This window comes from Macrotis lagotis, chromosome X (genome assembly GCF_037893015.1).
Source record: "Macrotis lagotis isolate mMagLag1 chromosome X, bilby.v1.9.chrom.fasta, whole genome shotgun sequence".
In the NCBI taxonomy this organism is placed as follows: Eukaryota; Metazoa; Chordata; class Mammalia; order Peramelemorphia; family Peramelidae; genus Macrotis; species Macrotis lagotis.
In genome coordinates, this window is record NC_133666.1 from 216,684,010 (window position 1) to 216,699,055 (window position 15,046).

A 15,046-nucleotide genomic window follows, 5' to 3' on the forward strand; every position below is an offset into this window, starting at 1 on the left:
ACAAAGGGATATTAGAATGGCTGGTCATTTCCTTGTCCAATTCATTTTATAGATTAAAAAAATGGAGGCAGAGTTAACTGACTTTCCCAGGGTCACACAGCTAGTAAGATAATGGCAGGGGGTATTACCTGCAGATTTTCTTAACTACAAGTTGGCATTCTCTCCACTATGCTATGCTATGCTACTTCTAAATTTAGAAAAAAATCAAACCTAACCAAACTCAAAAATATTTAATGAATGTCTGCTAGATACAGAGTTATGCAGTACTTCTATTTTCACCTGGCTGCACTCCTTTTATTTCTCCATCATGATCTTAGGAACCTTATCATTGTGAAACCTCATTAAATTGCAAGTTCAACTCAGTCTTGTGTTCTTTTGAATGGAGTGAGGAGCAATGAGCTCTAAAACTGATTAAGCAGGGGGCCCCATCAGCCATATCATCATTTCCCTCTTGAGTAGACTCCTTTGACTTCTCTATTATACCTGAGTACTTTCCTTGCCCCATCCCTTCTCAGTTTCTTTTTGGGAGTATGTATGTGTATTGTCTTCTCTTCCCTGTGATAAGAAACTTTCTTTTACACATGAATTTAATGATGCTTAATACATGTTTGGCCTGTTAGGAAATTCAAGGGATAGAAAGCAGGGCTTGAAGTCAAGAAGACCTGAGCTCAAATCTGGCCTCAAAAACTAGCTGTGTGACCCTGGACAAGTGATCTACTCCTGCATACCTCAACTTCTTCATCTGTCAAATGAGATGGAGAAGGAAATGGCAAATCACTGCAGTATTTTTGCTAAGAGAACTCCAAATGGAATCACAAAGAATCAGACATGATTGAATGACAGCAACAAAAGAACTTTTAATGAAAGGCACCAAGGACATTAAAAAACCCAATTAATTAATTAATAATAAATTCATATATCAATTAATTTAAAATTTAGTCAAGATGTATTCTCTGCCCTCATAAATTTACAATGTAGAAGATTAAATATTTTGGAGTTTATAACTGCCCTTCTTATCTGTTCCCATTGCTGATTACTTGCTTATTGTTTTGGGAAGTCAGATGTTGAAATGTTCTACACCAAAGCACTACCTTTTTTTAAATTTTTATAGCTTGTCCTCTACCTAGAATACAGCACAATAGAACACTTTGTCTGACACCATAATGTTGAGAGGCCCAATCTCTTGCATGATGATGAGTCATTCAGCATACCAAAGCATTTGTACAGAGGGATTATTTCTCCAGGGACAGTAACAGAAAACATTCCATGTTCAAAGGCACGTTTTAAAGAAAACAGAAAAAGTCTGTACTTTGGATCCACTCAAACAGTACAGTCAGTAATGATTTCTGTTTGTGCCACTGACTTTATTTTGGTTTCTGCAAAATTTATTGACTTGCAAGTTGAGGAATGAATTTAACCAAATTTAACTCAGGTTTTAGCTGACAATGTCATTTCATTTATTGAATATTCACTCTGTGCCAGACACTGTATATTGCGAACATTTAAAAATGCTTGTTGAAATGAATTATACATTGGCATACATCAAATTAGTAGACAAACAAATTTCTTTGCATGGAACAGACTGTGCCAACAAAAATTATGATTGCTCACTAATATAATCTTTTATTTGTGAAATATGCACATATTAATCAGTAATCATTATCTAACACTGATTATCTGTAACTTTTGGCAGTTCATCATGCTGGACTTCAGCTTTCTCATGTATAAAATAAGGGTACTGGATTAGATGACTTTTCTGAGGCAGTTAGGTATTGCAATGAATATAGTACCAGGCATGGAGATAAGAAGATCCAAGTTCAAATCCAGACTCAGACACTTATTAGTTGTGTGACTCTGGGCAAGTCACTTCACTCTTGTTAGCTTCAGTTTCCTCATCTGTAAAATGAGCTAGAGAAGGGAACAACAAACCACTCCAGTATCTTTGTCAAGAAAAATAAGAGTTGGACAGGACTAAACAATAAAAACAAAGTCTTTTCCAGCCAGTGGCATGCTAATAAAGGTTTAACAACTGATTCTCCAGGGGGGAAAAAAAGCACTTTTAAATTCAATCTTAACATTTTCTCCATCACTTCCTTAAGTCTAGACAGTCATCCAAATAATAAATCGAGCCCTGATTTGTAGCCTGCTAAATTCTGATATGTGAAAGTTCACAATAAAAATGTAAAAATAGGTTCTCCTGAGGTCATATGTATGGTTTGACTCCAGTATCTCTGCTTCTAGTTCTTAATCTATGAGGCTATGATCACCATCTAACATGAGAAGTTTGGGTAAGTGCTGTGTGCATAAAATGGAGTTAAAATGATCAAAGTAATGATTTGCAGTCATAATCTCACACAAGAGCTTTTTATTGATGTTGATCAGTCATTTCACTTGTGTCTGACTCATCATGACTTCATTTGGGATGGTTTGCCATTTCCTTTTCCAACTCATTTTGTGAGGGAATTAAGGCAATAAGGGTTAAGCAACATGCCCAAGGTCATATAGCTAGTTAAATGTCTGGGGTCATATTTGAACTCAGAACATGAGTTTAATGTCTTCAGGCCTGGCACTCTATTCACTGTGCCACCTAGCAAGTGTGCCTAAATAAAAAGATAAGTTCTGGCAGAATTTGACCCCACAAAGGGTAGCTTTTCTGAAAAACAATATAGTTCGGAGACTCCATGGTCAAGTCCCATGAAATCATTCTTAGAAAAGTGAAACGAGCCAATACATATGAAGAAGAAAATTAGGAATAAGGGTTTATATAATTTGGACTCTCTAGTAATGGTGGGAAACCCATGGCATGGGTAACAATGATTAGGAATGAGTCAGCTGTTGATGGCATTCTGCCACAAATACCTATTTTTCCCCTCCCTCTTCCCCACTCTTTACTTTTTCTTCACCTTAGGCTTGCCAATAAAGTCAATTGTATTTTTTTAGCCTGTTTGATGGCTAAAATGATTGCTGACCCATGGAGACTGGGGAATGGGGGAAAGAAAGCAGAATAAGTCAGTTGCCCAGGACTTGAAAGACAAAGTGTATATAACTAATAAAAATCAGGCAACTAGCTAAAAGAAAATCAGTATATAGCAAGACAGGTAATTCATTATGTTTTTCACTTAGCATATGCTGTGCATTCCTTCAATACAATGGAAATTTCTTGGAAGCAGGAGCTGCTATGATTGTGTATCTTGAATCCCCAGTTAAGACAATTGCTTTCATACATAAGCACTTTAGTCTTACTGAGTTGAACTAAGGCCTCCAGAGTGAGGGAAAATCTACTATATAAAAATGCTTGTCAATAACTTTAATTTGAGGAAAGTAATTCCCACTTAAAGACCACATATTTCCCTTTGCCAGTGCTGCTCATTGTTCTTAGTTCTGCTCTGTGGAACAATTCCAAATCATCTTCCTAGTGATTACTTCTGGAGAAAGGTATTATGTCCTACAAAATTGATCTTCAGGCTAAACAATCTAAGTTCCTTCAATCTTCAACCAACAAATTGTCATATGGCAGGAAATCAAAGTCCTGAAGCCTAAGAATTGCTAAGCTTTAATTATCAGAATTAAACAGAATATAGATATAGATAGATAGATAGATAGATAGAGATATACCATATTTCCCGATGTATAAGACACACTAAAAAAATTTGGAATCTAAAAACAGTGGTTGTAGATTTTTTTTTACTTGCATTTCCTGCTTTTTCACAGTCATTGTCTTTGCATGCATTGCTTTGCATTTGTTACTAGTATATTAGGTTATATTTTGCCACGTTCTGCCCAGAAATGGTTCAGAAAAGATTTTCATACAGTGTTGAATTCAAGTTCCAAGAAATCCAGCTTTCAAAAGTGAATAGAAATAGTGCTGCTGAATGTCAGTTTGGTCCTTCTCCATCTGAGAAAACAATTCAAGACTGGCTAGAGGAAGAAGAAACCCTACTAAGAATACCAAGGCAGAAGAAGGCCATGAGAGGCCTGAGTCAGGGAGTAAAGCAAAGAGATGGATTGAAGAACAAAGAGCCATTGGAATCCCTGTGTCCACAAAGATGGTTCAACAGGAGGCCAGAAGAATTGTTGATGAAGAAGTGACTGATTTCAAAGGAGGACAAAACTGGTACTTCAGGTTCACAAAATGGAAAAGACTAAGCATGCATCTATGTACCAGGCTTGCCCAAAAGATGCCTGAAAGCTTTGAGCAGAAGGCCCTTTAATTTGATGATGAATAAAACTTTTCAATAACTTTATATAATACATTTTTTCATATTTCAGACCCCAAAATTAAGGTGTGTCTTAGACATGGGGAAATACAGTACATATGCATATATTTACATAAAATAGACATATAATATACATGCCACATATGTATATGGAGAGAAGAAAGAGAGGAGAAGGGGGGAAGAGATTTACAGAGGAAAACTAAATCAATATGCAGCCCACAGAGAGATCCATATATATATGTCAATATGCAACTCACAGGGATCTATATCTGGATCCCTGTGAGTTGCATATTGATTCAGTTCTCAAATATAGTATTATTATTATTATGTTTTTTATTGGATTTTCATTTAATTTGTTAAATATTTTCCAATTACATTTTAATTTGGCTTGGCCTCCATTCAGGAGTACTGTGGGTGTAAGTCATGGGGTGTCTGACCTCTGGATTAAATAACTACTAATTGACTATTTGTCAGATATGAGGAAAAGATTAATTTCCAAAGATACCTGTGAATCAGAAAGTGACTTCTATAAGTTAAGTTGCCTAATTGCATAAAGAAATATAAAATTATTTGTTAATAATTATCATTCCATTCTTTTCCAAACACATGCTTAAAAATGGGCTATCACATACCTTGGTTTCTGTGGGATTCATACTGAAAGTACTGGTTGAAGCAGGAAAGGAAGTAGATGCCTGGAAAGAAAGGAAATAATATGTTTGATACATTTTGCTTTTACTTAAAACCAGTTTCCCTCATTTCTTTCATAATCACATCCTTTCTCTTAGTTCTAATTAGCCTCACAGGATTTGGAGCATCAGTGCCCATAGCAGGTCAACAGTTTAAATTTTTAAAAATATTTTATTTTTAAAATTTTTGAGTTTCAAATTCTTTCTTTCCTTTTCACCCCTTCCCTCTCATTGAGAAGAAAAGCAATTTGATACAGGTTTTACATGTCATACAAGTCATGCATAACATATTTCTAAATTAGTCATGTTGTAAAATTAAACACACCAAACAAAAAAAACCCCAATAAATAAATAAATAAAATTTGGAAAAGTATTTTTCAATTTGCATTCAGACTCCATCAGTTTTTCTCTAGAGATGGATAGTATTTTTTTGAATCATGAGTCCTTTGTCTTAGAACACTATATTACAGAGAATAGCTAAGTCAATCACAGTCGATCTTTGTATAATATTGCTGTTACTGCGAACACTGTTCTTCTGATTCTGCTCGCTTTACTTTATATCAGTTCATTTAAGTCTTTTCAGGTTTTTCTTAAAGCATCTAGTTCATCATTTAGCACAATAGTCTCCAATCACAGTCACATACTTACAAAACTTGGTCAGTCATTCCCTGATTGATGGAAATTCCCTCAGTTTCCAATTTTTTGTCACCAGAAAAGAGTTGCTTTAAATGTTTTTGTACATATTGATCTCCTCCTCCTCCTCCTCCTTCTTCTTCTTCTTCAGTTTTTCAAGGCAATGAAGTTAGGTGACTTGCCCAAGGTCACACAGCTAGGTAATTATTAAGTGTCTGAGGTCAGATTTGAACTCAGGACCTCATGACTCCAGGGCTAGTACTCTATCCACTGTGCCACCTAGCTGCCCCCTTTCTTTTCTTTTTCAATCTCTTTGGGATACAGATCTAGTAGTGATATTGGTAGGTTAAAGGATATATGCAATTTTGTAGCCCTTTGAGTATAGTTCCAAATTGGTCTCTAGAATGGTTGTCACAACTGTGAACTAACAGCTCACAACTATAGCAATAGTTCATCAGTTTTCCAGTTTTCCTACATCACTCCAATATTTGTCATTTTCTTTTTCTGTTATATTAGGCAATATGATAGGGCTGATGTGATACCTCAGATTTGTTTTAAATTGCATTTCTCAAATCAATAGTGATTTAGAGCATTTTTCTTAAGATTATAGAAGATTTATTTCTTCTGATATTTGCCAGTTCATATCCTTTGATTATTTATCATTTGGGAAATTACTTATATTTTATATAATTTATATATATATATTATATAATAAATTTGACTCTTATTTTTTTGAAAAATGAAACCCTTATTAGAAAGAGTTGCTGTAAAATTTTACCTAGTTTTTTGCTTACCCTTTAATCTTGCTTGTATTAGTTTTATTTCTGTAAAACCTTTTTAATTTAGTATAATCAAAATGATCCATTTTGCATCTTGTAATGCTTTCTCTCTCAAGTCATAAATTCTTCCTTTATTCATGAATCTAATGGGCAAACTATTCTATGCTCCTGTAATTTGACAACTGAAATCTCTTTTCAATTACCCCTTCTTTTTAAACCCTGATGGAAATTGCCTTCTGGTACTGATTGTCCTTAAATTCCAAGTTGTCAGGAAATGGGAACTGTCATTGTTGGGAAAGAAGGTCGATATAAGGTGTCCTTTGCTATATATTCACTTGGGCACTAGCCATTTGCAAATCTCTGTTATTAGCTTAAGTGAAATATTCCATTCCCCTCCCCTCCCATCTCTTTAAAAAGTATCATAGCTTTCTTATAGCCTAAGCAGAGTTATTTAGACAGGCAGTGAATTTCAGAACTGAAAGGTCCCTGTAAGATTATGGACTCCATCAGTCATATGAGAGATAAGAAAACTGATACCTCGATTGGTTAAGTAACCTGTCCAAGCATCTATAGCAGGCTTAACAGCAGAGATAATAATAGAACTTAAGTCTCCTGGCTCCCATCCAGGGCTCTTTCTAGTCTACCACTCCTCTTCTCATATACAGAGAGCCCAATGACACAGTGAACAGAGCATTATATTTGGTGGGGGGGTGGCAAGATTAGGGTAAGAGTCAGGAAGGCCTGAGCATTCAAGACTGACCTCAGATATTTATTAGCTATATAAGCCTAGTGAGTCACTTAACCTCTGTCTGCCTCAATTTCCTCAGTTGTAAAAACAGGAATAATAAAATCATCTCTCCCCTGCCCTTCCTCCCACAGTTGTCTCAGGAATAAAATGAGATAATATTTGTAAAAGTGCTTTGTGTGAATACAGGTATTTTTGAAAAGAAAAACTAAGGGCATGTTTTTGTTTAATTTTCCACAAAAGATTCTATTTTAGTGAAGGGGGGTAAGAGAGGGAAGAAAGCCTGAATTTACAGTGTACATAGTATATGGAACTCTTTAAATTGATGTGTCTAACTGATATAGACTATACTTGTCTGTAACTTAAAAATTTAAGGAGAAGCCTGATTTCACGAAAAGGTTAAGTAGGAAGAAAAGTGGAGAAGGGAAGGAATTTACATAGCACATACTATATCTAGACTGTTTATAAACATTATCTCTGAGGCAAACAGACATTTAGTGACTTGTTCACAGTTCGCAATTGTCAGATTTGTTTTATTTTTGTCTTGGTGAGACTATTGGACTTAAGTGACTTGCCCAGGGGTCATATAGTTAGTATATATCTAGTCTCTGAGGCTGGCTTTGAACTCAGGTTTTCCTGACTCCAGGTCCCATGCTCTATCCATCAAATCAAATCACTAGAAACCGGGACCTAAGTCCATGGTGGCACAGCTAATATTTATCGTTTAACCTTATGTATTTGTCATATGCTTCTATTACATTTCTATTACATTTTGCATTCAATACTATATAGTTGTTTTATATTTTTTGCTCAGAATTGCAGATTTATGTATCACATTTCATCTTATTAGATTGCAATGTGCCAAGCAGGTTTTATTTCTCTCCCAAGATCTTGTTTTTCTCCTAGATCTGTATTGTAAATACCTGATAAATGCTTATGAAATGATTTGGTGGATTTAGATTATTCCCACTCACTATGCAAGACATACTTATCTAGGCATTTCCAAGTCTATAATTTTTTCCAAATCTATATTTTTGAATGCTTGTATAGAGACAATAGGATCACAGGTCTAGAGAATTAGTAGACTCCACAGAAACCATCTAGTCCAACCCTGACATTTTATATATGAGGAAACCAAGGCTCAAGAAGATTAACTAACCTTACCCTAGTTCACACAGGTGTAATTTTGGGCACATCATCTTAACTGTCCTAGACCTCAGTTTCCTTATCTATAAAATGAAAGCATTGGAATAAATGGCTTTTAATGAACCTTCCAGTTCTAGGTTTGGGATCCTTACTTAGAATGTACAAGCAACCACAATGACTTTCTATGAAGTCAATTCATCTCCTAACTATATGATTCTCACCCTATAATTAGAAGAAAGAGCTTATAGAAAAGGTCAAAAAAGTCTTACCCAACCATATTAAAATATACATTTAAAATAAAGAATGGGTAGTTTGTTCATTCTTCACATTTGACATTTTCACGATTTAATTTTTAGGACTTAACATGAAGGAAGATTATAAGTTTTTATTTTTCCACAAATGGGAAATAATATTATTATTAACAATTCACACTTGTATAGCTCTTTAAGATAAAAAAAATACTCCTTACAAACCTCTGAGGAATGTAATTATTAGCTCTCTATTTTATTAATCATGAAATCACATCTCTTAGAAGTTAAGTGACTTCCTTGTGGTTACAAAGTTAGTAAGTTGTAGGGGTCCAGTTTCCTAATTCCAAATCAAATCTTCTTTTCACTAAATACGACTATAATTTTAAAATTCATATATAGAAAGCTCAACTTTGCTATAAAAGCAACTCCCTCTCTCCCCTTCATCTCAAGTCAACCATCTTTAATTCCCAAACTTGAACCTCCCAAACTCTCTCAGCACTCTGTTGGCATTGTTGTAAACAATTCTGGGACTAGAAAATTATGTTGGTGTTTAACTACCACACCCTTAGAGCCTTTCCAAGATCACAGCAAAGCTTTTTCAATGAGTGTTTAACTTTATTCTTGTGACACTCAAATGTTACTGAAAATTCTTTAGAGATCAAAAAGAAAACAACTTTTATATGCTTATTTTTCCCTCACGTTTGTAAGAAAATGAAACTTTCCCAAATATTTCTTTATTATTTATTTTATGCCCCTCAAGATATATTAAAGTTATGTCATGCCCTGGAGAAGGATGGGAGGAAAGAGATGGGATGAGGGGGAATGGGGGGGAGGGGGGAATAGGTGATAGAAGAGAGGGAAGATTGAGGGAGAGGGTACTCAGATGCAATACACTTTTGGACAGGGCCAGGATGAAAGGAGAGAGAGAATAGAATAAATGAAAGTGGGGAGAAATAGAGTGGAGCTTATAATAGCAACTGAGGGAAAAATATTGAAGCAACTTCTCTGGTGGACTTATGATAGGGAAAGCAACTCACTACAGAGACAGAGTCATTGAAAACTGAACACAGATTAAAGTACATTTTTTTTCTCTCTCTCTCTATTCTTGAGGTTTCCCATCTTCTTGGGGGGGGGTTATGTTTACTCTTACAACATTCAATTTACATCAATGTATGGCATGGAAACAGTGTAGAGACTGTCAGACAGCCTTCGGTGGGGAGGGGCACGAGGAGGGGGGGGGAAATTGTAGAATTCAGAGTCTTGCAAAAAATGATGGGTACACATTACTATTGTATATAATTGGAAAACAAATAAAATGTTTAAAATTAAAAAAAAAGATTTGGAAACTGAAGTTGTACTCATCAGTTGAGGAATAGCTGCAAAAGTTAAGGTTTATGTATGTGATAGAATACTATTGTGTTGGAAAAAATAATAAAGGGAATGGTTTCCTTGGGGGAAAAAAAGATGTATTAAAGTTACAGAATGTCAGGGCTAGTAGGGTCCACTGTGATCACATTGCCCAATTTCCTTTTTTCAGAGATGAGAAAATAATTCCCTTGAAATGTTAATTAAATTGCCCAGTGGTCAAACTAATCAGTTGCCATAGACAGAATCATAACCCCATTTTCCTGATTTCCCTCACAGCATTACTCCCACCATGTCATTTTGCTTGCTTCTTAAAATTCCAGGACAAGAAAAGAGTTTTTATTTCTGGGAAGAAAAAAAGAGAATTGGATCATTCAAGAAACCCCACAATCATCATTCTCTTTTCTTTCAAACAGTGGTGTCATTATAAGTCTGAAAGGAGTCAAACTAAAAGGAAGATTTACTTAGCTTTTCTTATTGATGTTCAATGTACAGAGTATGCTTATTAGTGAATGTTAAATCAGGGGTATAGATCAGTTTCTTGCCTTGAGATAATTACTCTCTTTTTAAAAATTTTTAAATAGATACCTCCCTCCTCTCCTATTGTATATAGGCTCATCTTGCCAAAAAGTCCAATAATATTCAACTATGAACTACTCTTAGCATCCAGTTTAATGCTTTATAGTACTAGATAAGTGTTTGCTAATTGAATCCAACCAGCATATATTTGAAAAGGTCTGTGACACATATTTGAATTAAAATGGATTCTTATGGGGAATTAAAATAAAGTGTTATGTTGTCTGTGCGTGTGTGTGTGTGTGTGTGTGTGTGTGTGTGTGTGTGTGTAGGGGAGGGGTGAGCTGTCAATAAAACTGGGACCAGTAGCTGTCAATACTCTACTTGATAATATGACATATTTTATTTCTCATAGTACTTAGCATATCTCTTTACAACAAATGAGAAGATTACTATGCTTTTTATAACATTAATTTAACAGGAATTAGAAGAAAATGAACAAAAAATACAGAAATGCAGGATAAATTTATGCTTTTGATCCTTTTTTTCTTAGTACACAATATTGATTTTTAACTATTCAATTTGCCAGCAGTTTGGTCTAGGCCTAATCACCTTCCACCTAAATTACTCCATCAATCTTTTAGTTGCTTCCCAATTCATCTTGCTTTCTTCTACCCTAGTTTGCACAGACCATATTATGTCAAACACAGCTTTACTATTTTTATGTATTTTATAGAGATCTAGGAGATGGAATACCTAGGTTCAAATTCTACTTCAAATGCTACAGAATTGTGTGAACCTGAGCAAATTACTTAAATTCTCTGGCTATCAGTTTCATCTATAAAATGAGGAGGTTGGAATCTAGCTCTAAAACTATAATTATATGAGCCAAATTTCTCCATCTTATCTTTTAAAGTCCTCTAAAATCTGGCCACAGTTTTATCTTCCAAATACTCTTAACTGCAAATTCTTATTCCAGTAACTTTAATAGCTTTTCCTTATACTGTTCCCTGAAACCATCACCTGAAATATTTTCCAAGTACCCCACAGCTCATCCCACCTCACCTCAGACCAAAATGTATTAAGTGCCTATGGTATATATAGGCAACTTCCTATGCTACTTCAACCTATAGTAGTCTCTGCTTCCTCTTAACCTATGGCTATACTTATAGAAATAACACACATTTTTTACAAAGAATTGTTCTTTAAATTTTTTCAAGTACATTATTTTGCTTTATGCAGTAGCTAGGAGCTACTAGGAGGACCTGATTTCAAATCAGACATCTGATACTTACTAGATGTGTGAACCTGGGCAAGTCACTTAATCTAATTACCTTGACCAAAATAAAGTTCAAAGTCATATCTATGGGAGTAAGTATGGACTTTACTATCTGGGTTCAGTTTAATTGCTATAGCTAAGCTTATCTGTTGAGAATGTCCACTATGGAAATCCTAAGCTTTTCTCACTCCATGCACTTAAATTACCTGGGTATAAGTGATTTTTTCCAAGGGAGTTATTGTAGCTGGACAAAGGATTGAAAAGGATTGAAAAGGATTGAACAGGGGAGGCTAGGTGGTGTAGTGGATAAAGCACTGGCCCTGGAGTCAGGAGTACCTGGGTTCAAATCCGGTCTCAGACACTTAATAATTACCTAGCTGTGTGGCCTTGGGCATGCCACTTAACCCTGTTTGCCTTACAAAAACCTAAAAAAAGGGTTGAACAGAAAGAGCTAAGGATAAGACCCAGGGTGACTAGCAGGTGTTGCAAGAGACCACAGTCTCTACAAGCATCACACTTTTTATTTCTCTCAAAAGAAAATTCATTTTGTTTCTCTGAACTAGTTAGCTTCCTTTATTTCCCTCTTGTAATTTCATTAAGAGTTCCTTTGCCCAGTGACTCAGACATGAATTGATGCTCCACCCCTATACTCCCCAGGCTTTTCTTAGGACAACTCATGCTCCTACTCAGATCCTGAAAATCTTCCAACATCCTACCACTTCCTTCATCTATTTATATGCTTGGCTGTTACTTAGCTTTAAAAGAATTGAAAAAAATAATTGGTCAATACCATTATAATTGAAAGCTAAAGTATTCCAAGGAAGTTAAATCTTTGTCTAATTTATAAATCAAAAAGATTTATAAATTCCAAATGAATGCAATTCCAAACTGAACATGACTGCCTTACATAGAATATTATAGAGCTTTAGCCAGAAGGGACTTCAAAAACCAGCTCCTGGAAATAGAAGCCATGGAAAGTTAAGTGACCTATCCAAAGTAGTAAGTATCTGAGACTAGTTGTAAACCTGCATGCTCTCACTCCAGAGACAGGGCCCACTAGACCACACTACCTATTTTCTAATCTGATCTTTCTTTTAACCCATGCCTATATTTAAGGAAATAAAACACAGTTTTACAATGAACTATTCTTTAATTTCTGTCAAGTGAATTATTTTGCTTTCCATCTAAATTGGCCCTATTGGAAGGCAAAAATAGAAGGAAAGGGGAAAGCAGGTTTTAAGTGCACTGTTTTATGTGGTAACTAGAGGGCACAGTGAATAGAGTAGAACATTTGACACATTCATCTTGGAATACTACCTTTTCTTGATGTCTATTACTACACTAATAATGAATGACTCCATCACCTCAACAATGAGATCCCATCTGTTTCCAAGCAACCTAGCAGCAGGGCACCACTCCTGAGGCAAACCAGCAATAAGACCTCTCCTCTCAGACCAGTCACCAGAAAGACTCTGTTAACTTAATTATCCAGCAGTGAGGTTCCAGCCCTGGAATAGGCCAGCAGTTAAACTCCACAATCCGAAGAGGTCAACAGGGACTCCCCACCCCACCCCAATATGCTCACCCTCCAGAGGAAGCAAGGTGCTAAGCCCCTAAGCCCAGGGAAAGCAAACAGTTAAGATCCAGAGCCCTATACAAAAATCTTGTAACAGTACAGAACCCAACTCTCACATAAATATGCCAAGTCACAAAAAAGGGAGAAGAATAATGAACAAAAAAACCCAAAAGCTTGACTATAGAAAGTTATGAGTATATAGAAGATCAAGACATAAGTGGAAAATAGTGTCAAATGGCTGTATGTGAAGTTTCAAAGAAAAATGTAATTCATTTTTAGTACCAAAAATAATTCTTAAAATAACTTAAATAAGATGGTAAAAAGCAAATTAGAGAAATAGAAAAAATGAGTAATAAGGGGTAATGTAAAAAAATGCAAGAGAATCATGAAAAAAATAGTCAATATTATGGGAAAAGATGTACAAGAATTTACCAAGGAAAATAACTCCCTAAATAAAGAACTGGCCAAATAGAAAAGGAAGAACAAAAGCTCAGTGAAGAAAATAATTCCCTAAATATTAGAGTTGAACAATGGAAAATAATGAACCTATGAGATATCAAGGTATGGTAAAACAAAATCAAAAAAGTAAAAAAGAAAAAGAAAATGTGAAAGAAATGTGAAAACAATTTACCTAGAAAATAGATACAGGAGAGGGAAAATAAGAATTATTGGACTTTATGAAAGCCATGATAAAAAAAAGCCTGAACACCTGTAATAAATTATCAAAGAAAATTATGCTGAAGGAGATCCCCAAAATGGAAACTCCCAGGAGTATCATAGCCAAATTCCAGAGTTCACAGATCAAGGAGAAACTATTCCAAGCTGTCAAAAGGAAACAATTCAAATATCATAGAGTTACAGTCAGGATTGTACAAAGGAATAAAGAACCAGAAGGCCTGGAATATTACATACAGAAACACAGAAATTAGGATTACAACCAAGACTCACCCAACCAGAAAAACTGAATACAATCTTTCAGGGGAGGAAAAAAGATGTTTAATGAAATAAAAGACTTTCAAGCATTTCTAATTAAAATATTAGAACTGAATAAAACATTTGATCTCCAAATTCAAGACTCAAAGGAAGCATAAAATGTAAAAAAAGAAACAAAAAGAAAAAAATATAAGAAATTCAATGACTAAACTGGTCATATTTCTTTATGGCAAGGTAATATTTGTATCTTAATTGTTTTATTAATGTAAAACATATAGGTACAGAGGGTAAAGATATAAAATGACTTAAATGGAATGATACTCCCCCACAAAAAAAAAAACCCGCAATAAATGGATAAGAAAGAAAACTGAATTGGAAGAAGAAGGGGGGAGGGAAATGGGATAAATTATCCCACATAAAAAAGTATGAAAAAGCTATTATAATAAAGACAAAGATGGGACAAGGAATGGTGGGCAAAGTTTTAAACCTTACTCTTATCAAAATTGGCTGAAAGAAGAAATAACATGCATAGTCAATCAGCTATAGAAACGCATTACCCTATACGGAGATAAAAAGGGATGGGGATAATAGAAGGGATAGATGGGGACTGATAAATAGTTTATTGGGAAAGGCAGCAATCAGAAGTAAAATACTTGTGAGCAGGGAAAGGATGGGAGGGGATTAAAAGAAAGAACATGCTAAAAATAGCATGCATGAAAATATGCAGATTACTTTTCATCATTATAAATGTGAATAGGATGCACCCTCCCACAAAACAGAATTAGATAGCAGAATGGATTACCAGAATCCAATAATATGTCACTAACCAGAAACATATTTCAAACAGAGACATAATCACAGGGTAAAGGTAAGGGGCAAAAGCAAAATGTATTATGCTTCAGATGAAGCAAAGAAAGGAG

General features: G+C 35.0%; 1 protein-coding gene across 7 annotated transcripts in view; it reads right to left on the bottom strand.

Annotated features, from left to right (window-relative positions):
• The window catches only part of LOC141496993 (calpastatin-like), a 132,894-nt gene that overhangs the window by 56,688 nt on the left and 61,160 nt on the right, over positions 1-15,046 (bottom strand). For all 7 annotated transcript variants that reach the window (XM_074199577.1, XM_074199572.1, XM_074199573.1 and 4 more), the window contains one exon: positions 4,850-4,909. In XM_074199577.1, coding sequence (XP_074055678.1) covers positions 4,850-4,909 — 60 coding nt within the window. The remainder of the gene's footprint in view (positions 1-4,849; positions 4,910-15,046) is intronic.